This window comes from Pelodiscus sinensis, chromosome 18, assembly GCF_049634645.1.
Source record: "Pelodiscus sinensis isolate JC-2024 chromosome 18, ASM4963464v1, whole genome shotgun sequence".
Classification (NCBI taxonomy): domain Eukaryota; kingdom Metazoa; phylum Chordata; order Testudines; family Trionychidae; genus Pelodiscus; species Pelodiscus sinensis.
Window position 1 is genome coordinate 31,226,847 of NC_134728.1, and position 25,706 is coordinate 31,252,552.

General features: G+C 52.3%; 1 protein-coding gene across 8 annotated transcripts in view; it reads right to left on the reverse strand.

The window, feature by feature from the left end:
- The window catches only part of LOC102448900 (arf-GAP with SH3 domain, ANK repeat and PH domain-containing protein 1-like), a 100,776-nt gene that overhangs the window by 43,541 nt on the left and 31,529 nt on the right, over positions 1-25,706 (reverse strand). For 5 of the 8 annotated variants that reach the window (XM_075901428.1, XM_075901426.1, XM_075901432.1 and 2 more), the window contains 12 exons: positions 24,845-24,919; positions 18,450-18,499; positions 18,220-18,349; positions 14,152-14,237; positions 13,653-13,728; positions 12,307-12,393; positions 11,297-11,397; positions 6,015-6,084; positions 5,402-5,489; positions 3,843-3,891; positions 2,942-3,105; positions 374-507 (listed from right to left, as the gene is read on the reverse strand). In XM_075901428.1, coding sequence (XP_075757543.1) covers positions 374-507; positions 2,942-3,105; positions 3,843-3,891; positions 5,402-5,489; positions 6,015-6,084; positions 11,297-11,397; positions 12,307-12,393; positions 13,653-13,728; positions 14,152-14,237; positions 18,220-18,349; positions 18,450-18,499; positions 24,845-24,919 — 1,110 coding nt within the window. Of the gene's footprint in view, positions 1-373; positions 508-2,941; positions 3,106-3,842; positions 3,892-5,401; positions 5,490-6,014; positions 6,085-11,296; positions 11,398-12,306; positions 12,394-13,652; positions 13,729-14,151; positions 14,238-18,219; positions 18,373-18,449; positions 18,500-24,844; positions 24,920-25,706 lie in introns of those variants that run through there. The other 3 variants (XM_075901427.1, XM_075901434.1, XM_075901433.1) reach the window with 3 other exon arrangements.

Below are 25,706 nucleotides of genomic sequence, written 5' to 3' on the forward strand. Positions count from 1 at the left end.
CGTGGCATTTGCAATTCCGAAGTGTCGCATTAGCATCCCTTTTACGGAAAAGGGCGCCGATGTAGACACAGGCTGGGGGTATATGCATGTGGCTGGCAGCAGAGCGGGGGGGGCATGCATGTGGCTGGCAACAGAGTGGGGGTGGGCCTGCGCGTGGCTGACAGCAGTGTGGGGGAGGTGTGTGCGTAGCTGGCAGCAGAGTGTGGGGGTGCGCGCGGCTGGCAGCAGAGTAGGGGTGGGCCTGCGCAGAGTGGAGGGCTGCCTGAGGAAGTGCATCTGTGCAACAGCAGAGGCGGGGGAACCATTGGGGCTAGTGGGGCAGCGGTGGCGCGGAGGGGGCACCCTGAGACCGTACACACAGACAGTTCCCTACCAAGAGCTCGGAGGTTGTCAGCTTGTCCAGAGACAGAGACTGGATGCGCGAGTGGTGCACGCCCATCTCCCGATGAATCCCAGAGCACTCAATGCAGATTAGGATGCCCAGGTTAATGGAGAGCCACGTTGGGTCTGTTGGGGAGACAGCACATTGCTCTGGTTAGCAACACCATTCTGCCAGAGGCGCTGTGGCTCGGCGGGAACGAAGCACCTCTCTGTCTCAGCCCCCTTAATACTTACAGTGGGGTATCTGAGGGTGGAGGCTGTGGACCTGCAGAAAGGAGAGAATGAAGGAAAGTGGACATGGAGGGCAGCCTGGCACAGGGCCAGGAAAGGAAGGAGGAGGAGAGGCTAAACCGGGAAAGAAGGAACATGAACAATGAGCTGATTCTCCTTCCCTGGTGCTAGCAGCAGCACTTTATTAAGGGAACCCTGGCTGGGCCTCGTGCTGTCATAGCTCCTCCGCGCAGCAGCAGGCACTTGGGGGGAAATGGCTGGAGGAAAATGAGCTCTGTGGGTCCCAAGCTGGTGGATGGTCTCTCAGGTGGCGCACATCAGAGCAGCGCCCCCAGGCTTCTGTAGTCTGCCCTGGGGCCAGAAAGAGAATCAAGGAGGCCTAACTGGGTTGTAGAAATAAATGTGAAAACAGGAAGGGGAAGTTCAACGGAGTTCAAGGAGCCTCTCCACTTGACTTGACATGGTTGGCTGAGTCAGGGACGGCAGAGGGGGATGTTTTATGACGCACAGATCGGAAGTATTTGAAAATATCCCCATTTTGGCTGGGGCTGGGAGCAGTGTGGGGAATCCCTTCTGCCCATCTAGGCAGGGTGCCCCACGCCAGCATTGGGTGCCATTACTCCCCAGGAGTTTGGTGCAGGAGCAGACAAGCGGCTGTGGCTGTGGGTTGTGCAGTGTGCACAGTGGCACTCTCAGAGCAGGTCTGCCCAGAAATGCTGCAGCAGCCGTGCTGCTCTCGCACATTGGTGAAAGTGCTGGTTCCCTGAGGAGCCGTACCAGCGACACCCAGGTTAGCCACCCTAGGCCCCTCAGGTGCTAGCTCCCTAGCAATGATGCTCAGGATCAGCACAGGGATGCCACATTTCGCAGCTTTTCATGACAAGGCCGTGCCTGCAGCCCTGTCGCTAAAAGGCAGAGGGGTGAACGTTGTTTGTCAGCACTTCTGCCCCCAACAGCGGCGTTTGCTTCTATCTACCCTGACAAAGCAGCATTCACATCTGCACATGCTGCAGCAAAACCTGCCTCACAGTGAAAGACTTGAGCGAAGCTCATGCCATTTAGCTTAACAAAGAGAAAAGGAAGGTGGTGCATGCCCCGCTCCTGTGGGGAGGGAGGGTGTGTACGTTAGGCACCCGAGAATGACAAATGCTTTCCTGATCAAGTGCAAGGGTAGCCATCTCCTCTGTCTCCAGTGCCTGGGAATGGCTGAGGCCCAGGGAGCAAGGAAGTGCGGGCGAGGCTAGAGCAGAGGACGTGGCTCTGGACCAGACAGACACTAACTGGCTGAGCGGGTTTGTAGGCTGCTGCAAGGGCAGAGAGGATTGCACTGCAAGTGGCCCAGTACAAAGCAGCTCCTGGGGCTTCTTACTGCTCAGAGGAAAGCCCTGTGATCATCTCCTCTGGCCTCCGGCTAGAGACCTCTCCATGATCCCTGTTCAACCAGAGCAGACCTTTCTGAAAAGAAGCCAGTCTTCAGTCAAAACTAGACAGGGATGGAGACGTTAGCACTTCCCTTAGCAAATCACCGGGATCTCCATCCCTTCTGAATGTGTCGCTTCCACTTCCAGCTACTGGACTGTCAGATCTTCCTTCTCGATCGATGAGCCACCAGTGCATATCTGTTGCCCCCGCAGGTACTTCTGACCAACCATATCACGGTACGCTAAATGGCGTGAGCGCCTTAGGTCTTTCACTAGCAGGCAGGTTTCTAACCCTTTCATCATTCCTGGGGCTCTTCTCTGACCCCTCAATTGTCAGAATCCTTCCTGAGGTGTGGGCACCAGAACTGGCCCCACGATTCCAGCAGACGTCTGGAGGATCTGACTAGGGAGACAAAGGGCTGAGCTAAGTGATGGCTAAGGGGGCGCAGTCCCCTCTCACTGGGCAGTTCCATAGCAGAATCCTTCCATTGATGCCACAGCTGGGTGAGCTTCTTGCCCTCGGGACAGCGGGTTCAGAGGGAGCAGGCACTTCCCCAGAACCCTGACTGGCTGCTCAGAGCTGTTCCAGGGTAACCCCCATGACAGGCTCCTGCCAAAATGGCTATTTCTGCTGGAGGGAGGAGTGCAGGCATTTTCCAGGGGAGCTGTAGAAAGCTCCTGAGCAGCGCTGGGGAGGGGGATAGGCGCAGCGGTATGCTGGCGGGGGTGGAAGCAGGGTGCCAAGACACTCCCTACCATCCAGGGATCCAGCAGCGCTGTGTTGTGACTGCAGTCCAGGACGTTTTCGGGACAGCAGCTGGAGAGGCTGGAGCGTGAGCATGGCATGACTGTGCAGAGAGTGACTCCAGGTACCTGTCCCTGTCCCAGCCCCCCGGGAACATGCTCACCAGGTGCAGAGCAGTCGCAGCACACACTGTTCCCTGGCATGCATCTGATTTCCTCTATAATGGCCCTGGTTAGCCCCTCCATGCTGCTCTCTCGGCTGCCTTGCGTCCGGCTGAATGCCACATTCAGAGCCTCTTCCTTACTGTTGCTAAGAACAGAAATCCAGCTGCGAGGAGGAGGAGGAAGGTGCAGTTAGAGAGGGCTGTGCTCCAGAGCTGTGTTCCCTGTCAGCAAGGGCATAGAGGCTCTGTACTCTGGTCCATGGGGGAGCAGCAGAGGCAAGAACTAGGCATGAGCCCCGGTATGCTCCAGGCTAATATGGGGAGACCTCAAATTCTGCTCATGCACATCGCTCTGATGAGAGACCTTGCCCCTTGACTTCATGCTGGCACCTGGCAGAGTCCTGGAGTGGCTGCAGAGCAGCATCTCCTGGCTGCAGGGGTGGGCATTGACTCCAGCCCTAAGCCCCCAGCATCTTGGACCTTGTGCCAACATTTCCAGCGGGGGGGGGGGGGGGGTGAGCCCTTTCTGGCTACAGGCCTGTGCAGGCTCAGTAGGGTGGGCTCACAGCAGGGTCCTTCTCACACCTTATGACTGGCAGGAGCTCGGTAGTGAAGGAAGGATCCCTGAACTCAGCCAGGCCATTGCTGGCTTCTGACTGCTGCATCTCTCTGCAGGGAAGACAGAGGCAACCCAACCGAAAGGCAAATCAGGCCTCAGCCTAGCTATGCTCCTGCCCTCCTTGCTGGAGGGGACAGGAGGACACAGGGCTGCAGCCAGGAGTAAGGTGGTCCAAGGAGCTGGATCCCATTCAGCAGCTCACAGAGCTAGCACTTGTTCACCTCAAGGACCTTTATGCTCTGCTCCCTGCTCAGTGCGGTCCGTCCCCACCCCAGTACTTACGCAGTGCATTCCTGCTCATCTTCGGCCAGAAAGTGGTAGGTGCGGTTATCTGAGACACACAGAACCATTTGTGTTTAGATCTGAAACAAATCAGCACCCAGACCGTCCCAACAGCCAGAGCCAGCTCCCTGCATTGCCAGGCAAGGGACGTGTGGCATAGCCAGCACACAGAGAATGCTAACCATTCACTCACTCAGCCTCTGCAGCCCATGTGCGTGGGCCAGCACCAGCTTGGGCACCCTCTCAGGAGAGATACCAATGCTGCCCAGCTGTTAGCAGAATACCTTCATCTAGGTTTTGTTTCTACTGGTGGTGCACATTAAAAGATTCAAGGGAATATTGGCTAGCACCCTGCCTGCCCCACCCAAATGCGGTGCCAGGGTGAGGCAGTAGGTCCCCAGAGGGATCAGGTGCAAGAGCTCCAGACCACATAGCCATAGGCTGCAAGAACGCTGCATCATTGAACTCTATCCCTTTTGCTCTTTCCATCTTTCCTCAGCCTCCTGTCCTTTCAGGTCGCTGTTTTACGGATCACACATGCAGCAGCAATCAGGGCCCTGACTCAGAGCACTGCTGCAATACCAATATCTAGGAACAACTGTGATTGGCTAAGCTGCCTGCATCACAATGTGATTGTTACCGTATCTCTGCTCTCCCCTGCCAGTGCCACCTTCAGGCAGACATCCAGCATGGGCACACACTGGCAGATCCCACTGTACTGACTCTTGTTCATCACAGACCCCGCCTCTATCTTCGTCAAGCAGCTTGAAAGCTCAGGACAGCTAACAGCCTTGTGAACCTGGGGTCATGATTATGAGGGGTAGCCAGCAGCCTGGGGATTAATGGGTTAACTACACCTAGCCAGGTGGAGTGGCCAGTAGGAATGTAGGTGGGACTTTCAAACTGGGACAAAGGAATTTGGGGTTTTTTCTTTTCTCCTTTTGTCTCTCTGGGGGAGTCCTCTGCAGCTACAGGGAGGGACAAGCATGTCTCTCTCTCTCCCAGACACCATTCTTCTCTTTCTGTAAGTAGGGTAAAGTTTAGGTAGTTTCATTAGGCTTTATTGTTTTAAGGGCTGGGTATGGGATCTGAGATCTGGCACTGCTTAAGAGATGTTTGGCTTTTCTTTTTAACTAACTTCTAGCCCATGGTGTAATTCCTCCATGAGTATATTTTCTTACCTTTCCATCTGATCCTTATGCCTGCAACAGGAATATTGTTGTAATAATAAAAGTTTTCTCTTTTCTTTTTATTAACCTGGCATTGGTTACTTGTGTGTCCTGATTTTCATAATAGAGGTGAGATTTCCCAAATGATCTTTCCCTTAATCTCGTTATTAATATTTGGGTGGTGGCAGCGGATGTTTTATTCCCAAAATCTCGGTTTTTAAGATTTTGGGGGAAGTTGTACCCCAAAGCCTTATCTACCAGGCTTTGGTATAAACTTGCTGGCCCCCACTTCTGCATTTATCATACTCATGACCCTGAGTCAGAAATCCAGCCCATGCCTGTTCATTGGGTCTTCCCAGGCACTACAAAATGTGTAATTATGGCACTTACGTGAGATGAGGTCAAAGCACTTCCTGTCATCTGGGTTTGGCTTCACTTGGCAAGTCAGCAAATTCAGCTTGGTAGGTAGACGGTTTAGCTGGTGGATGGGAGAAGGAGCTTTAGTACTCACAGCATCACTATGATGCATCCCCTGGGACAGGTTCCTGCCATGTTCCCAAGCTATAAGGTCACTGAGGCAGAAGCAGAGAGGAAGGACTTACCAGCAGCTAGGGACAAACCTGAAGTTGGGAGAACCAAGCTCAAGGCCCTGCTCTACAGGAGTCTGCCAGTGAGAGCCTAGTTTCCCTAACAGCTCTGCCTGGCCTTCCACAGGAGGAGAAATCCACTGAAGCCTGGCGGCTGGCTTGCCCAGCAACCCAGGTACTTTGTCCTTGCTGGTACTGTCATCAGTAACAAGAAATCACAACAATGACTTTCCCCTGAACCCGGATGCTTGGTGCACTCTCCAGGCAGACCCTACTGTCTTTTAGAGCAAAAGAACTTCTGCCTCAATGGAAAGACTCTGAGTAGGTCTGGGTCAGGCCAGCAGCATGGAGTTGGAGAAGATCATACCATCTCTTCTGAGCAGCTTCCATGAAGGTGCTAGCAGCACCAGCCCTACCGTGCTGTGATAGATGGTCAGGTAGCCATGCCGGATTGTGCACTTCCTCTTCTGCCACACCTTTCGCAGCCTGAAAAGAAACCGGGAATACTCTCATTTCCAAGGAGATGTTCAAAGTCCCACAGCCCCTGGAGCTAGAGACTCCCTCAGCCAGGGACCAGCCTGTCAAAAGGGCGTGCAGAGCAGCACCACTGCAGGGAGCAATGAGAAAACAGAGGGGGACACAGCTTCAGCTCCTGACAAGCTGCTTAGCTCGGCCAGGTGAGGACGGAGCCACCCTTGGCCATGGCGAGTAGATTTTAGCCCAGTGCAGCCACGCAGCGCGGTCTGCCATGTGCAGCGTGCGCTTCCGTGCAGCTGGCAAACGGCTCGCCGCCGCTTGGCGAGCCCTGCCTATCAGGGCTGATCTAAGCAGGGTTCTCAGCCTGTGGGTTGGACCCCAACAATGGTCACCACAATGTCTTAAAAGATAGCGTGACAGCTATTGCAGCTCCTGTCCCTTGGGGCTGGCCACCCTCTGAGATCCCTGCAACACTCAGGTCTGGCCCAGCCGCCACCCTGACATGAGTCTCAGTAGGCCAATGGCGAGTGATGCTGCCCCCAGGACCAGGTCACAAGTCCATTCTTAGAAATGTAGGGGAGCAGCCAGGGAGCAGGGCCAAACCCCTGGGATTGCAATGCTTGGAGCGCTGGGGTAAGGGCTGGGCTGCACCCAACTCCCTGGGGCAGAAGCTATGCTATGCACACCAGTGCTTATGTCAGTGTAAATTATGACACTAAAGGGAACAGCTTATTCACATCCCTGAGCAATATGTTTTGCCAACATAGCTGGTGGTGTAAACGTAGCTTTTGATGGTGTTGTCGAGGGTTCTGTTGAGAGCAAGAACTAAGAAGCCAAATGTGGAGTGAGCATTTTGTGAAACGTGTTTGTCTACATGTGATCTGGCATTTGCCTTTTTTCATTTCTCTGTGCGAGTTCATTCAAGAGCATAGTGACCTCTGCTTTCAGTCGCACTTGGGGGATTTGTTGTAGAGGGTGAGGTACACCTCACATACAACCCCTGGATCTTAAAACGTGTGGGGGGGAGGGCATTGGTCACCAGAGCAATTCAGATATGTCTGCAGGTTTCACATCTGTTGTTTTGGCAAGGCTTGGTGCTGCTTTGCGTTGTGACCTGGTCCATGGAAAGCTTGATCATGAGCTTGGTGAAGCTGGGAGGTTGTTTGAAGACCAGAAGAGAAGGCAAGAACTATTTCCTTCAGGATGGGGCCCCCATCACATATGGTTGTAACTGTTTGATGATACCCCATATGGATTCCAGTGTGAGGCAACAGGTGACAATGAGGGGTATGCAATCAGTGGCTCTCTCTTTTTCTATATTGAAGCGGGTTGGCCGCTGTCGGCAGACAGGCTACTGGGCTAGATGGACCTTTGGTCTGACCCAGTACGGCCATTGTAAGCTCAGGGCTCAGGGTCGGGGGTCTCAGTGGACCACCTTGATTTTCATGCACACCTGCTCCTGGGTGGCCAGGCTGGCAGCTCTCCTGCCCTAGACGGCCACCTTCCTGTGCCTAGTGCGGAGATCGTGGACAAGGTCCACGATGTCTGCACTAGCCCAGGCGGGTGCCCACCTCTTGCGGTCCCGGGAAAGCTCCCAGGAGCCGCCAGCCTGGTCCCAGGAAGAGGGGGAGGGGTGGGGGGCATCGGGTGGCTGGCTCGATCCGTGCCAGGTGCAGGGTCTGCTGGCTGGGTGCTGGCAGGCTTGCACCTGGCACGGGCACCGTAGCCAGCCCGTGCCCCTTTAAGGGGTCTGGGGCCGGGAGGGGGGCATAGAGTTTCCCTGGTGTTGGCCAGAGTGGCCACCAGGGAAACCTGGGAAGCCTTAGCCTCCCACTAGTTCGAATTAAGGGTCTACACAGCCCTTAATTCGAACTAGCTAGTTCGAACTAGGCTTAGTCCTCGTACAATGAGGTTTACCTAGTTCGAACTAAGCGCTACGTTAGTTCGAATTAAGTTCAAACTAGCGGAGCGCTAGTGTAGCGCCTATTAAAGTTAGTTCGAACTAACGTCCGTTAGTTCGAACTAACTCTGTAGTGTAGACATACCCTGGCTTCTGCATTCAGGTGGCAACAAATGTCAAATAATGCATAAGGAGACAGCACGGGCTTTGCCAAGGCAGAAAAGGCTCCGTTGTTCTCACCACTCACGGAGAAGGAGCGCAAGCACAAAGCAGTGTTTGAAGCTGAGCTGCTAGGGCAAGGGTGCAGAACCTCAAGCCTGGGGGTCAGATAGGGCCCTTAGCTTGCCTGGACCCAGCCCCCAAGACTCAATGCCCCCCCCCCAGGACTGGGGAACCTGCTTTGTGCTCCAGCCCCCCTGCTGCCCCTCTGAGGGCTGGAGTGCACAAAATCTACTAGCCTGCCCCCTCCCAGGCTCTGGTATGTGAGGAGAATGTGGAAAGTATCTTTCTCCTTCTCGGTCAGGAGCCAAAATGAGAATTTTTTCCCCTGCTTCTCACTTCTGTGCGTCTCCTGACTGATTTTCCTGTGGGCCAGTGGCCCCCAACCCAAAAAAGGTTCCCCATCCCTGTGCTAGGGCATAGTCCCTGGGTGGGGAAGCTTAGCCAGTAGGGAATATTATAATAACAAGAAAATACTATTGTAACTATACCCAAAGGTAGAACAATCAACTTGCTTAGCTAGGCTAAGAACATGGAAGAATATGGGTTTTGACTCTGCTCATGCAATGGTAAGAGGGAACTGGAGCAGCATGGGTCTACACAGCCTCTTCTAGCCTCGCCTGCGGACACAAAGACAATGCACAATGCACGTGCCGGTCAACGGACACTGCTACAGAATTGTTCCTGGTCCAGCGCCTGGCCCTCACTCAACAGGGGTTATAGGGGACCACAAGTTAAATATGAGTCAGCAGTGTGATGCTGTTGCAAAGAAAGCAAACATGATTCTGGGCTGCATTAACAGGTGTGTTGTGAGCAAGACACGAGAAGTCATTCTTCCGCTCTACTCTGCACTGATTAGGCCTCAGCTGGAGGATTGTGTCCAGTTCTGGGCACCGCATTTCAAGAAAGATGTGGAAAAATTGGAGAGGGTCCAGAGAAGAGCAATGAGAATGATTAAAGGTCTAGAGAACATGACCTATGAGGGAAGGCTGAAGGAATTGGGTTTGTTTAGTTTAGAAAAGAGAAGATTGAGGGGGAACATGACAGCAGTTTTCAGGTATCTAAAAGGGTGTTGTGACGGACCCGGCGGGGCCCGCACTTGCGTCCGCGGGAGAACCCCTCCCGCGGCGGGAAAAGTGGCCGCTGCGGCAGGCGAACACACCGGCGCGGCGGCGTTGGGTCCGGACGCCCCGCAGCGCCGACAGGGGCCAGGAACGGGAGGCGGGGCCGAACGCGAGCGACGGGGAAGCGGCTGGCTCTGCCACCCCGGCTGACGCTCCAGCGGAGGGCACGGGAGCACGCCGGGGCAGCCACGGGGGTGAGGACGCAGAGGGGGCGGAGCTCACCGCCCAGACATCATCCCCCAGCGACCATAAAGGCCGGGGACGTCCCGGCAGGAGAGGGGGAAGTGCAACAGCGGGCGCCCTGGCGTCCAGGAGCACCAGACCCCAAGCCCCCCGGGTGACGAGGAGAGACAGGCTCGGCAGCTGGCGGCTCGCCTTGGGACGCGCCCGACGACTCCGGCGTGGTGAGTGACCCCATCCTTGCTCCGCCACCGGGGCAAGTCAGCGGGGAGTGGAAGGAGCCCGAGGCGGGGCCCTTTTGGCGCCCGTGGGCGGACGAGTTGAGGGCCGCAGCCCCGTCCACCGTGGAGGGCGACAGCTGGTCACCGACCTACACTTAGGGCCTTGGGCTGGGACCCGGAGGTGAGGGAGGGCCCGGGTCCCCCACTCCCCTCTCCCCTCATCACCCCCCCCCCCACAAGCAATACTGTGGAATCCTTAAACCCGAGTGGCCAAGACCGCAGGAGGACATTGGTCCAAGGTCAGGCCCCACACCGACGCAGCGCCCCCCCCATCCCCTCAAACCCGAGGAGGGGGGAGGCCGACGAAGGGGCCGCCGAGCCCCCTCAGTCTTTAAGGGCTGAGGGGTGATCGCCCCCGCACCTGGACACCACGCATAGGACCCCGGGTGGGGGCCAAAGAGACAAAACCAGACGGTGGGTTCGCAGGGCCCCGCCCCCTCCCCGGGCTCGGCCTTGAGCGGACGTGGGGGCGCGAGGTGCTCGCACCTGCACAAATCCATCACAGGTGTCATAAGGAGGAGGGAGAAAACTTGTTCATCTTGGCCTCTGAGAATAGAACAAGAAGCAATGGGCTTAAACTGCAGCAAGGGAGGTTTAGGTTGGACATTAGGGAAAAGCTCCTAACTGTCAGGGTAGTCAAACACGAATAAATTGCCCAGGGAGGTTGTGGAATCCCCCATCTCTGGAGATATTTAAGAGCAGGTTAGATAAATGTCTAGCAGGGATGGTCTAGACAGTATTGGGTCCTGCCATGAGGGCAGAGGACTGGACTCAATGACCTCTCGAGGTCTCTTCCAGTCCTAGTATTCTATGATTCTATGACAAAGAAAGAGGAAAACAAGACCCGACAAGTATGAGTGAGTTACAGGACTCTCCCAGGGAAAGCTAGAGGCTGTATATCTGGAGGGTGCATTCAGAGAGCCGAAGTGGGGTAGGACAGCCAACCCCCATATCTCTGAGCATCCCAGCCCCTTGGGCTCTCCCACTGAACACTGTGTTCCGAGGTGCATTCCCTACAGGCTCCCAACCTGAACATCTTTTGCTTTTCTGACCAGTTCCACGTCTTCCCAGGCTCCCCCGCCCTCCCTGGAACTCTGCCCAGTTCCCTGCACCACCAGTGCCACTCCCCACATCATGAAGAAAGCTGTTCAGTGATGGAACCGTGCACAGACCTCAAAGCCATTCACAGGAGCTCAGCACCATGACCCCCCTATGAAGGGGCCACCACTGGTGCATGGCACATCTAGGAATAGAAGCCGGATCTCCTGCACCACTGCCCGAAACACTGGACTGTGCAGCCGGCCCTAAGCCCAGCTCCGCCCACCCCCAGAATGCAGCTAGACCCCACCTCCATGTTATTTCTCATTCCACTTGGTTTATGCTGATGCCCCTAGTTCTCATTGCATACAGCAACGAGTCCTCTGACCCAGAGAGAGAGACAGTATCAAGGGCAGCTCAGCTGAGGGGGTAGCAGGGTTGCCCTGGTGATGCTGCAGACTAGGGAGCTCTGCACTTACCCATCACTTTTCTTAAAGAGGCTCCCTGATTTCTCGGTCCCATACTGCTTGTTCCCCTGCAGCTGGTGCATGCTGTACCGTGGCTGCTTGCCGACCCCGTCCTAGCAGAGAGAGAGAGGCAGCCATTAGCTCATGCCCATCTCTCCTGAAGATGACTCCTGACAGCAGAGAGGCCAGATGGGCATCTCAGAAAGGTCCCATCCAAGAAGAGATGGGATCTTACTACAGGTTGGACCTGACTGGTCCTGAACGAGGGGATTTGCCAGACCAGGGGAGGTCCCTCCTCTCATGGCCCGTGCTGCCACCAGCCTGCCCCGCGGCTGCTGCCGAGCCCCTCCGGGGCCCTGTAGATGCTGCCGGCCGCACTACTGCTGGGGCCAGAGCCTGTGGACAGAGCTGTGCAACTCGGGCAGAGCTCCACAGCCGCCTGGCTCCGCTGCTGAGGCTGGAGCTCCACAGGTAGGCCAGAGCTCCCTGGCTGCCACTGGGCCTGGGGCTCCCCAGCCGCTGGAGTCAGAACAAGGCTGGAACTCCACGGCTGCTGCTGGGGCCAGAGCTCTACAGCCGCTAGGGCCAGGAAGCTCAGCTGGGGCAACAGCTCCCCGCCACGCTGCCTGTCCTCCCCCGCCACACAGACACACGTGGCTCCCCTACAGCGCTCCTGCCCCACTGCCAGAACTCCCTGTTCCTGGGCTCTGTGATCCAGGCACATCCACGGTTCATGCTGGACCAAGGAGTCCCGGTTAAGGGAGGTCCAACCTGCACACAGGGTAGTGACTGGCAAGCCTAGTTCAGCAAGCACAGAACTGAGTGGTACAGAAACCCACAGATCCTGCCATCACAGCCCTTCCCCTCTGTTCCTCACCCGCTCTGGGAATAGTGGGCTCCATTCCCCAGGGCTGCAACACCACCACCTTTGAGGCATGTGAAATTCTCTGCTTGGTTGCTCCCCATGGATTCTCCACCAGGCAGCTGCACTAGCAGTGCCTAGGAATGGGGACATGATTTACCTCTTTCTGCTCCAGCTGCAATGCTGTTTTCAGGCGATCCCGCAGGGAGCACAGCTGCTGCTTCTCCTCGTCCTGCCTGACCTTCATCTGAAAGGCATCACACCACAGTAAGTCACTGAAGCAGGGCCTTGGATTGCCCTCTGCTGCTGGCTGTACATCCCACTCATTCTTTCAGGCAAGACAAGCATTTCTCTCCCCTGCTACCTAACACAAGGTCCCATTCCTGTGGAAAGCACCAAACTGAAAACACAGGCCAGGCTGGGGTTCTCCCCTTGTGCAGCACCACATCAGAGGCCATGCAATGCTGTAATACAGGCTTCTCCAAAATCCCATCTCTATCAGAGCAGCTTGGACAGAGCTCTCAGCAGGTGGAGGGGGGAGGAGGAGAGAACATCAGTGGTTCCTGGATGTGCTTCCTCTGCCAGCTTGGTGGATGCACAGCGCTATGGTTTGACTGAATTATATAAACAATGTTTGCTCCAGACATTTTAAAACAGCTGTTTATGGTTCTGAACCGGGCACTGACTATCCAAAAGCCTGAAGCTTAATTTGTCCACCTCTTGAGTTGGGTCAGTAATGAAAACAGTTAATAGGATCAAAAGCGCTGCTTTCCAGAAAACAATCGAATTAATTTTCAACATGCTTGTAGGGCAGACACACAGCTGAAGGGTTTGGGGTCTATAGAATTAAGGGATACTATAAGAACTGTGTACTACACCTTGCTCGCCATTCCACCAGTTACAGATTGTGAATAAATTACTTTGAGAGAACGTATTGGAGGATTTCTTTAATTTTTTCTGGTATTAATGTGCTACAAGTATAAAGAGACCCAGAATGTTAAAAGATCTGGCACTGAGCCACTTCTGGAGAACTCACCATGAACTGGTAAACTCTGTCTTGATGGAAAATATCAAAGCTAACCAGCTGTACAGCTATTAAACTCAAAATTACTATGAGGAAAGCATATAAGAAAGGCTCAAAAATTATCTGCACTAAAGATCAATAAATATTCCACCCAAATGAGCACTACAACTTCATCAGAGAGATATAAAAAAGTAGCACTATAACAAGATGATAGTAGCATGGAAAATATAGTGGCATCCTCAGATCTTTTCATGAGCTGTATCGACTTATTCTAGCTATCAAGCTCTGGGAACTTTCCATTTAGCCTTTAAACCTTCTCAGAGATTGGCAGACCAAAACTGAGGTCATGACCCAGAAAAGCTGGACATATGGGAAGCCTCCTTAGGGGTAAAGAGAGACTTTAGGGGGTAGATATTCTTCCCCCAGGGCCCATGCTCTTCTCTTGCATTGGTCCCTGGTGAGCAGGCATGATGCATACTTACACTCTGTAGCTCAGGGGTCAGTTTCTTTATAAACTGCGTAAGCATCTCTGTTGCCTGTAAACATTCCTGGAAAAAACTAATAGGACAAGTGAATGTGAGACAACAGTTTGAAAGAAACCTTCTAGCATTGATGGTGCTGGGTGCAAACAACATGCCTTACTATCAGCCCTTTTGGGCTAGCAGGCCTAGCCCCACACATCTTACCAGAAATCCCAGATCCACATAATAGCCAGTGACCACAATCCAAGGCATGTGACGCTAGTGCATTCATTGCTTTTGTATTATAGTGTCAAAATGCAAGTACCAAGTAACTTGCAGGACAAACACAGAATCCTCTGGCTTCGCATCTCCAGAGGGACAGGAAGCTGACCCTGTGACCACACAATTGGAGGCTTATGATATTTGTTCACTGCAAAGTAAGGCAATACCTAGGACTGCTCAAACTGGAGACTTGGCAAAGCAAGGGAGGGTAGGGATAAAGATAAGCAATCTCTCTTACTTGAACTGGGCATTGCAATGCTTGATGTGACTCTGCAGCAAGTCCACCCCTTTCTTGCTTTGAATCTCATTCACTTTGATCAGATACTGAGGAGGAAACACAGCCAGGAATTGATTCCCGTTGTCAGCTAGGTCCCACATTCATTACATATCACTCTCCATGTTGCTAACACCTGCAAATAATGTGATTTTGCCCCCCCCCCCCCCCCCATTGCAATCTTGCCATTCTGTGACTAGCTACAGACTTCCAGGGAAGCAAGCCAGAGACCAGAAAGACAGCTTGACATTGCCCTGTTCCTCTGTTGTTCCACTAGCTCCATTAGCCACTCTGTGCCCCTTAAGCTCTTCTTGTGAGTCAAATTTTCATTTACATTCACTGATGTTTGGGAGCGAGGGCAGCTGATGCTAACCCAGGCCTCTCACATTAGAAGACCACCAAAGTCTCATTTACTTTGCCACATACCTCTCAGAACATGCATGTCAAACTAGGTTCTTGTCTCTTGCATGAGCTTGGGAAGTAGGGGTGTGGGGCATGCTCCTGTTGCCCAGAGTCCTGGCCACCAGGCCTGATGTTCTCTGGGGGCTCTGTTTCCAGTCTGGGTCCCACTCAACTGCTGTCTCTCTGCACATTGGTTTGGACACTGGCCCTGGGTCCTGCTTGGCGATTGTGCCCATGTAAATGGTCTCTGGGTCCCACTCAGCTACTAGCCCTGCCACTAGATCCTGTATGCACAGTCCCACTTAGTCACTAGGCCCAGGATCCTTCCCACAGCCCCACATGCAGGGGCTGCCATGCCCAGCTCTATGGGGCTGTGAAGGGCCCAGACAGAGGTAAGGAGGGGTGCAGTTCAGCATCCCTACTCCAAAAATTGTTCCTGCCCCCCCCCCCCCGGTCTCTTGTGTATCCCATGCTAACACAATGTGGTTCAGTCACTCTCTAGAACTGGGGTTTGTGACCCCATTTACTGGGCTTGCCATGCTGGCTTAGATGTGCTGGGCTCAGGACTGAAGCTGAAGCCTAAGCGCCCCTACCCCACCCCGCTCAGGACCGAAGCCCAGGCCTGGGGAGCAGGGTTCAGAGTATAGGTCCTGCCTGAGATTGGAATCTTTGGGCTTTGCCCCCCTTATACCTTTGCCTGGGGCCGTGGGGCCGGGACAGGCTCAGGCTTCGGTTCGCGCACCCCTGAGATCATGTGTGTCACCAGAAGGGGGGTGCAGTAGGATGAAGTGTGGGGCCACCTCCCGTAGAAGCTGGGCCATGCATGGAATGCTAGGACCCCGTTCCACTTCCAGGGTAAAGAGATCTGGTGTGAGCCCAGAGCTGGCCCAAATGGGTGATCTTACACTTAGCTACGCGGTCTGTCACCGCCACACTGCGATCTATGGCCAGAGCCAGAACCAAGAATCCTGACGCCGAGCACTCCACTGTCTACAAATCTCTGTGTAGCCTAACTGAGCGTGTGTGCAGTGGCTCCCTGTGTGGACAGCCCAGCATTGAGAATAGCAGCCGGCGTGTTCCCAGTTATTCCTGGCATTAGTGGGGAAGTGGTATATGCTGAAGAGTGTAACACTCTGAGGAAAGCCCTGAAGTAATTGCAGCATCTTGTAATTAGAACGAATGTGATACTGTGCTAGTTTGTTTTACTGTTGCATTTTCAGGGCATGCTTTGGTGAATGGGAGCTGGCCCTTTAAGAATGGAGTACAGCTGACAGTGTTTTCAAATAGAGGCATGTGTGGGAGATTTTGCCTGTGTGCAGAGGTGGGACCCAGCTTGCTTGGGCTTCAAAGTGGCTAGAGCATGAATTAATAAACTCATCTTTCCTCAAAGCAGCCTCCCCCTCCCTTTCCAGTTTCATCTTACGAGGTAATGGATGATTGAGAGTGTTGCTACAGAACCATTTGCCTATAGGGTTGCCAGATGTTTTAACCAAAAATACCGAACCCCTTCCTTCCCCCCCCCCCCCCCCCCCAAAAAAACAACACTGGGGAAAATATTCTGTTGAGGGGGGAAAAAAGGGGAGACCAAAGTTTTTTGAGGAGACCAAAAAAACCCCCAAACCCAGCATTAAAACAGCATGGCCCTTTCAGTGCGTGCAGAGTCAGAATAGGGATAGGAAAAGGGCAGAGGTTGAGCACTAAGACCCAGGGAAGGCATTGCTTCTCCTTGGTCTTTAGGCTTTTTGCCAGTGGCCACTTTGTTTTCTTGATCAAGCCAGAACACAGCTTCCCTGCAGAACCAGGTAAGCAGGGAGCCTGGGGGGAGGCAGGGGGCTGGGCCCAGTTGCCAAGTGTGTCGTAGGTTGCCAGGTGTCCAGTATTTTCGCCTCCTTGCAGGGAAAAATAACAGAAAATATCAGACATTTTAGGTGTCCGGTATTTTCTGAATTTTTTTTTTCCAGACAGGAGGCTAAAATACCGGACTGTCCAGGTCAATACCAGAGATCTGGCAACCCTATGGGTACGTCTAGACTACAGGCTTCTGTCGACAGAAGTTTTGTCGACAGATACTGTCGACAAAACTTCTGTCGACAAAGCGCGTCCAGACTACATTGAGTTCTGTCGACAAAGCAAGCTGCTTTTGTCGACATGGTAGTCTGGACGCAAAGGACAGTTTCCATTCAATAACACCTTCTGTCGACAGAAACTCTGTCGACAGAAGGTGTTATTCCTCGTAAAATGAGGTTTACATACGTCAACAAAACTGCTGAGTTCTGTCGACGTTATGTCGACAGAACTCAGCGGTAGTGTGGACGCAGGTATAGTTTTGTCGACAAAAGTCCACTTTTGTCGACAAACTCTGTAGTGTAGACACACCCTATCTGTGTGTGGCTGGTTTGAATCCTGCCTAGTTCGGCTGGGATACAAGCTTGTTCCTTTCTAATGGAAGCAGCTATTGCGTGGAAGTTACCTAACACATCCTGGGTGCAGTTACTAGCACGATGTCAAACTTTAACAATTTGCGTTGAACTTGTTCCTGCCAGATATGTGTCTCAGACTCAATAATTTCTAAAGATGAGGTCAATGACAGCTAAGAAATTTTAACAAATCTGACCAGCTTTCTGACCTTTGTAATTGATTGTATTTCTTACTGTGGGCACTGTGGCATTAGGGGTATGTCTAGACTACATGGCTCCATCGACAGAGCCATGTAGATTTGTTTTTTTGGCAAAGGCAAATGAAGCCGCGATTTAAATGATCGCGGTTTCATTTACATTTACATGGCTGCTGCGCTGAGCCGACAAACAGCTGATCAGCTGTTTGTCCGCTCAGCGCGCTAGTCTGGACGCTCCCCTGCCGACATCAAAGCCCTTTGTCGGCAGCCCTGGTAAACCGCATCCCACGAGGAATAACGGGGCTGCCGACAAAGGGCTTTGATGTCGGCAGGGGAGCGTCCAGACTAGCGCGCTGAGCGGACAAACAGCTAATCAGCTGTTTGTCGGCTCAGCGTGGCAGCCATGTAAATGTAAATCGCGGCTTCATTTGCCTTTGCCTATAACCCTCATCTACATTGCTCCGTCGATGGAGCCATGTAGTCTAGACACAGCCTAGGAGAGAGACCCAGCCCAAAGAGCATACAGCCTAAACACCCCAGAGTGGAGTTGTGAAAATAACTTACATTTCTTACAGGTACTGTCCTATCACAAACCGTCCCACTTTGGGGGGGGGATTACAGTTGTAATTTCTGTAAATTCAACAAGGTGTCGCACTATAGGACACAAGGCATCCGGTAAAAAATGAGCATTAAAAACATCTCTGTGCCACACAGGAACTGAGAAGCAGCCGCCAGAAGTGATGCTGGCTGGCAGTGGAGAAGCCTTGCTTATAACCCCATAAAGTCATTCAATTGGAGTTAGGGAAAATAGAGGTTAAAAATCACAGCAATGTCATAATTAAGGGTCTTCCTCTGCAAGTTTCCCCTTCCCACCTCCGAGCCCCTCTGTGGCCCATGGCAGGGACGGCCAAGTTCCTGTCAGGTAGGAGATGAGGAGAAGAGGCCACTGCTGCTCAATGCAAAGGGTCATTGATCCAGGTGTTTGTGATGCTGCTGCGTCCGTCCCACCCCCTTACCTCACACATGTTTAACTGGAACATCCTGCGCTCCTTCTCCATCTCCTCAGCAATCTCCCCTCCCATCACCTCACTCCGCACTAGCCCATGCTGCTTCGCCAGCTCCCGTTTCTCCTTTTCGATCTTTGTGCTCAAGAAAAAGGAGAAAACACCCTGAAAGGCTCCTTTGGGGCCAGGCTTTTCGGCTCCTACTGAGCTTGCGTAAAGAGGGCGGGAGCAAATCAACTTACAGTTTGTTCTCATAGTCTTTCCAGGCTTTATCAAAAGGCTTTCTGAAGTCCTGGTAAGAGATGGGTCAGTGCTTAGTGACAATGGCCCCGTACAATGCACCACCCCGTCCCCCTCCCCACCTTACCCACCGCATGGCACAGCTTTCTCGGCACACCAAACCACACTGCTAGCATGCCTTGCTCAAGGCCCAAAGGTGCACACTTCCTGTTTGCTATGGCCAAGTCTGCTGCCCAGCAAGTAAGTCACTTGGTCCACATGTCCCATGTGGCATCCTATGAACGTCATTCCTAACCTGCAGGGACTAGAAGCTCTACAGGGGACCCTGGAGTGCTGCTCGCCACAGCTGCCCCACCCTCATGCTGCTAGACTGAAACTGCCCCACTGGAGAATCTACCTCATCTCATTCTATACATTGCTAAGAGAGACTTCCCCGCCACTCTCACAGAATGCACAGAAGCTAAAGCAGGAGCGCGACACACACACACACACACACACACACACACACACACTTTTTAGCCAGAAGGGGCATATCTAAGCTGACCTCTTGACTAGGATGTGACACTCAGGCTATATCTACACTACAGAGTTTTTCCGGGGTATCCCAGAAAAACTGCCGTGTCCAGGGAACGCATCTGTTCTTCCAAAAAATGTTTTCGGAAGAGCAGGCGCGCTTTTTTGGCATCCCTGTAAACCTCATTTTACGAGGAAGGGATGTTCCAAAAAAAGGGGTTTTTTTCTTGACATTTGGCCCAGTGTAAACGGGCCAAATGTCAGAAAAGCCTCTGCCAAAAATAGCAGAAAAAGCTACACAAATAGTGATTTGCAATTTGCATAACTTTTTCCGAAACTGTAGTATAGAGACAGCCTCAGTTTCATCCCATTATCTTTGCATGAGGCCCAATAATTTGTGTTAGATTAACATATCTTCCAGAAAGGCAGCCAGTCTGGGTCTGATAACACCAAGAGATGGAAAATCCATCTCATCCCTCAGCGTTTGGTACAATGCATAATCACCCTTACGGTTACAAATTGGGCCTTATTTCTCATTTGTTTGGCTGCAGCTTGTAGCTGTTGGTTCTTGTTCTGACCTTACCTTAGATAAAGACCCCTTTGAAGCCTGGCATCTTCTTCCCAGGAATGCAGCACAGGCTTCAGCCAGCCTCCCTCCCTGGCTGCCCACTGGGATTGCTGTGAGGAAATCCATGCCGTGCTGTGGATTCCCAGCGGGTGTTAAGCTCCTGGAGTCTGAATGGAGTCCAGACACTGCCCAGACTGGAATCCCTTGGCACTGTCAGGCCGCGACCTTCTATCTGGCAACCCTCATGCGCTGGAACCTGCTGTTCAGCCATCTCGCCCCTCTGGGCGCAGCGCAGAGCCTTCAAACTCACCCTTCCCCCGCCCAGACTCCCACCAACAGCAAAATGCTCCTGGGCACACTCCAGCGCTGCTGAGGGCAGGCAGCAGTGGGGAAGCAGCTCCCCCCCCAGCCCCACACATTTGGTTCAATGTAGCTACTGTAGCCTCTATACTACAGAGCTTGATCAATGTAAGGCCACATCTGCACTGCAGTGGTGCTGCCAGCAATACCAGTCGCCCCGGCATTGACTTCACACCACCTGAGTGAAAGACGCAAGCTTCGGTCGATGTCGTTAGGGTGGGGGTGGCCTGTGGGTCAGATGTGTTTCCCCAGGGTTAGCCCCTGGTGGTCTGCCAGACACTTAATTTACCTGAGCATCCACAGGTCTAGCCACTTGCAGCTCAGTTCTTGCAGTTTGATGTTCGCCTGGAGGTGGGGGGAGCGCGTGAAGCCTCCTCACCCTACCTCCGCCCTGCGAGGAGCATGTGGCATTTCAAAGTGCCACATGCTGCTCGCAGGGCAGGAGGAGACGTCACGTGCTCCCCTGCCCCCAAGTCCTGATTGGCCTGGGGGCGGGAGAGCTTGCAAAGCTTCCCTCGCCCTGCTCCCGACCTGCGAGAACTTCCAATTGCCGGACGCTCCTTGCAGGGTGGGGGGGGGGAGGGTGGAAGAAACTTCGTATGCTCCTCCTGCTCCCAAGCCAATGAGGACTTGGGGGCGGGGCAGCACGTGCTGTCTACTCCCACCCTGCGAGCAGCATGTGGTGCTTCAAAGCGCTATGTGCTGCTCACAGGGTGGGAGGAATCTTTGCGCTCTCCCCAAGGCCCTAACTGGCCTGGGGGCAAGGGAGTGGCAGGGCCTCCGTGGACCGAATCAATCCGCTTGGCGGGTCAGATCCGGCCCACGGAGGCCCTTTTGCCCAGCCCTGATGTAGAAACTACGTGACCTACATCATCTGTCGGCCGTCAGCTCGGTGCGAGGCTGTCAGCTCCAGGGTAGCTCAGGCTGTCAATGCTGGGGCATGGGTAGCACTTGGCGTTGGTGCCCCATTTCAAGGGGTGTAGGCACCCCACGGACAGAAGGAGCATAGTGTAGCTATGAATGTAATTACTGCCGTGTCTGGAAGTTGACTTGACTTAATTACGCAGTGTAAATAAGCTCTTATTCCTGAAAAGCAGAGGAGAACCCAGATCACACAGAACATCCAGACCTTAATGTTCCTCACTAGCTCACCCATCCCTGACGGGACCATCTGTGTTCTGTTCGTTAAGTTGACAAACAAAATCTTTCACCCCACTGCCTACTCTGCCCCTGCAGCTGCCTTCCTCCTCTTACACTGGCCAGTCTCAGCTCCCCTTCTGCCCCCCTCAATCCCACTGCTTTTTTTGTGATGGCACTGCCCGGTATGCAGTACTGGCACTTCCAGACACAGCACCAGCACCTCCAGTCAGCGCTCAACAACTTTTCCCCTGGAGCACTGGCACCTTTTTAAAAACCAAAAACCAAAAAAAGCACTGCTCAGTCCTATTCATGACTCTTGCTGGAGGTCAAGTCAGCTGCTTCTTTTGTTCTGCCCTTCAGTGATGCTCCATTCCTGCCTCCTAGAGAGGAAGTGGGTTCGCCAGTTCGAGCAAACCTATTATCCCAAGGTGTTTGGCTCTGAAGAGAAGATCACTGAGTGCTGATGATCACCACTGTCTCTGGCCTGACTGCCACAACAAACCCCAGCAGTCCCTGGGGACCAATGGACGGTCACACACGCACACAAGCCTGCGCACTTTCCAGGATGTGATGCAATTTCATAAGATCACCCCCAAATCTGAAGTGGTACAGAGAGTTCCCCCAATTCATCACTTTTCTACCCCTTAAAAAAAAAAAAAAAGAACAGAGCAGGAGTACATGAGAAGATTCCAAAGGCTCTTCTGCTATCCACCCTGTTTCAATAGCACATCTACTTTGCTATTTCTTGATTTGAACTTCAGACATACAGTCAGTAAATAGTTCTAGTCACCCGTCCAAAAGACAGTTTCATTCCACTGCATGTCAGTTCTCATGTTCACACCACCATGGGGCAAGGTGTGTTTTCTTTCTCCAGCGCCATCAGGCTTAATTATACCTTATCAACACAAAATCATAGAGGAAGGGACAACTTTCCCTTCCTTAACCTCAAGACACAGTTGCTTCACAGCTCTTTAGGGATTTTCCCATATTCTGCCAAGCACCATCCCTTGGCAGCACTCTTTGGGTATGTCTACACTACCACCCTAGTTCGAACTAGGGTGGTAATGTAGGCAACCGGAGTTGCAAATGAAGCCCGGGATTTGAATTTCCCGGGCTTCATTTGCATAAAGCCGGGCGCCGCCATTTTTAAATAGATAGTTCAGACTAGGCTCGTTTCACGAGGAGTAACGGTAGTTCGGACTAGGAAGCCTAGTCCGAACTACCTAGTCCGTGCCGCATGTATCCGCGCGGCACGGAGTCCGCACTAGCGGACATTTAAAAATGGCGGCGCCCAGCTTTATGCAAATGAAGCCCGGGAAATTCAAATCCCGGGCTTCATTTGCAACTCCGGTTGCCTACATTACCACCCTAGTTCGAACTAGGGTGGTAGTGTAGACATACCCTTTATTACCCTGAATCACTCTCATTCTAGGGGAGCTCTGACATCACCTTTGCAGCTGTGCCTCAGTTTCCTTTTCCTTGCAGAGTTTTGAAACATGGCACCTATTAGCAGTGCCTAGTTTCCTAACTCTCAGGGGATTTCTGAGCCACACTGTCACCAGCATCCCACAGCTATTAATGTTCTGTTCCAGATCCTAGCAAGTGCCCCTTCCTGGCCTCACTCAGGATTCCCAGAGGCAGTGCTTTTTTTGTAAGAAAAAAGGTGCTGATACTCCAGGCTCAAAGTTGGTGAGGAGAAAAAAAAGGGGTGGGGGAACTTGTTGGGGGGGAAAAAAAAAAAGCTTCACTGGGGGCCAAAATGAGGTCACGGCCTCTTTAAGAGCCACATGTCCCAGTGGGCTTTCATCGGGAGCCAAGTTGCCCTAGGAAAATGCTAATAGGTGCCGGCAAGCCAGAAGGGAATCCCATTCCGTACTGTCACAAAAAAAGCACTGCCCAGAGGTATACCAAGACGCTGGAGCTTGATTAAAATTCAGCTGCGATTCCTGTCAGAGAAGGTATTTATACAGACAAGAGTTATTAACAATTAGCATCAGTGCACCAGAGAACTCCATCCTCAGCCAACTTCATAAGGCCTTTTGGGTACAATATTTATTCCTGGCAGTTCGTGTTACCATCCTCCTTGGTAACTAATGAATTTGGAAGGTATTTGTTCATGTGACACAAGCACATCATCCTGCTTCTTTCTGAATACAGAACAGAAATATTTATTGAACACTTCTACCTCTTTTGCACCATCTCCATCTAATAAAAGGCCTATAGCCTCAAACTTTCTTTTTTTCCTGGTACATTTGAACTTATCCTTAGTCCTGCCAGATATGCTGTTTGTTTTGATGCTCTTAGCCTCCCTTATTAGTTTTCTGCACTTAATGATTTCTAATTGACATCAGTTATCTCCATTTGTTAACCAATAAAGGTTGGCCAGTGTTGTCTCATGATAGTAGAACTATGGGTTTCTGGACATCTAAAAACTAACAATCCTAATTTCCATTCACAGTTTTCTGTCTACATTTTTCTTCTCAATCTGTTTCGTTCACAATTTTCCTCAGCTTTGGGCAACTGACCATTTTGAAGCACCAAATATATATTCTACTTGGTGGGACTGTCATTTGTTCGCTCATAATGAATGTAGCTGTGTCACATCACTGGTCCCCAGTCAACAACCAACTGTTAGCCCAGTGATCAACTCATACTCCTAGATATCCACATATTAGGCACAAGCACACACATACAAATACACACTAACATAGCACCACACAGAGACAGACAGGTACATGCACAGACTGACATAAATAAAGAGCAGCACACCTGAAAGCATCACACATACAGCGATCTACCAGGGGTCTTGGGGGATAATCCACTGCTGGCAATTTTTAAACATCATTGTATGTTTTTCTAAAAGTTCAGCTTTAGTGCAAAGAGGAATTGATTTAGGGAAATTCTCTGGCATATGATATACAGGAAGGCAGATTACGTGGTCACAGTGGGCCATTCTAGCCTTGAAATCTATGAATCTAGGAGAGTCATGGACACCCAGCAACACATCCAGACACACATGTACAGGCACACCCATTTGTGCATGCACACACACACAGTCCCTGGCTGAGGACATATTAGAGATGGGGGGGGGGGGCAGGAAACACTAGAGGAAAGGGGCCAGGACGCCAAAGGAGGCTCACATTCATTCCCAGTGGTGGCCACTATATAGGCCTAGGGAGTCCAGGATCCAGGAATATTTCTGGTCCAGTCACTTGGGAGGGTAGCTGGGAGACCATGAGGGACACCCACTTGCCTAAGAGGGTCAAAGGTCAGCCACAGGGACATACATTCACCTGGAGGATTGTGGGGAGGTCAGTGGGGACAGCCACTCATCTGGGGGCTCCCTTGGAAGCCATGGCGACATGTAGTCACCTAGATGAAAGCAGAAGCTTTCTGGGAGGCCATACAGACTCAGTGCAGGGAGCTGATGGGGCAGCCAGGGAAAGTGCTCAGCCGGTGATGTCATGGGCAGGTATGAAGTAGCTGGGGGAAAACGAGTTATCTTGTTCCCTAGGACTCTCATGATTCTCCTCAGGCCAGCCAGAAATGCTGCAGGCAAACTGGGTGCGAGAAGAGGCGGGAGAGGGTAGGTGGATGTGATTGACAGCAGCACAAACATCGCTGACTGTGTCCTGCTCAGAGGCTGGGGCAGGCTGGAGAGCAGCTGTGGCAGGTGGCTGCATGCAAGTGCCCTGAAGAGAGAGGTTTCTGGAGCGATGAGGAGCACTGCTGGGCCCAGCCAGCTACTAGTCAAATCAGTTGGTGCAGCCACTCTCCCAGGCGCTGTCTTGACAAGTGCGCTCAGCATCTACTCACCCCTTTGAGCTCTTTTAAGTCCCGCTTTACTAGTGAGTCCAAGGGGAAGTTAATGTTGTGAGACAAGCTCTGCAACTGGAAAGAAAGGAGAGAGAACCTGAAGCCTGTGAATGTCCTCAGCAGAAAGCCAGGTAGTTCACACCCACTTTGCAACCTGCAAAAAGATCCCTCAGTGCTGTCATTCTGGACAATGGCAGAGCTGGTCTTACCACACAGCCCTGCCTGGTGCTACAGCCCTGGACTCTGCTCTCCACGCATTCAACCCACTCCCCACCATCCCTGCACACTTTTGGGGGAAGCACTTTTCTTCTGGATTCTTATGGATTTTCCTTTGGGCCCTGTGTCATGGGACTATCTAGATGTTTATGGAAACATGCGTAGGAATATGAATATGAATATGAATAACGAAATGCTTTCTGGAAAATATTTTGTGTAAGGGATCATTTGAAAATGTGTAATTTACTGAATAGGATTTTCCCACCTGTGTATACGTATCATTCCTGAATTTGAAGTTAGAAATACGAAGTATAAACCTGTTCTGCTAATACAGACATGCTAAATGAGGGCTATTTCAGAAACTTGATGCTCATTGATAAGATTGATGATCTATAAATGGGTTTGTTTCTCCTATGGACCAGTCCGTAGGAGGGGCTGAGAATGCCCACAAGGACATGTGTTTACTAGGTCACCTGACGCTGGGTTTCATTTTGATCCTGATACTTTTCCACTGAAAGTGAGAAAAAGTTTAAAGGGAACAGAAAGGAGTCCTGCTTTGGGCAAAATCTATATAAAAGTGGGAAGCCAAATAATTGGGGCTGCTGCTAGACATCAGGACACCCCTGCTTACCCCTGCTTCAGCATC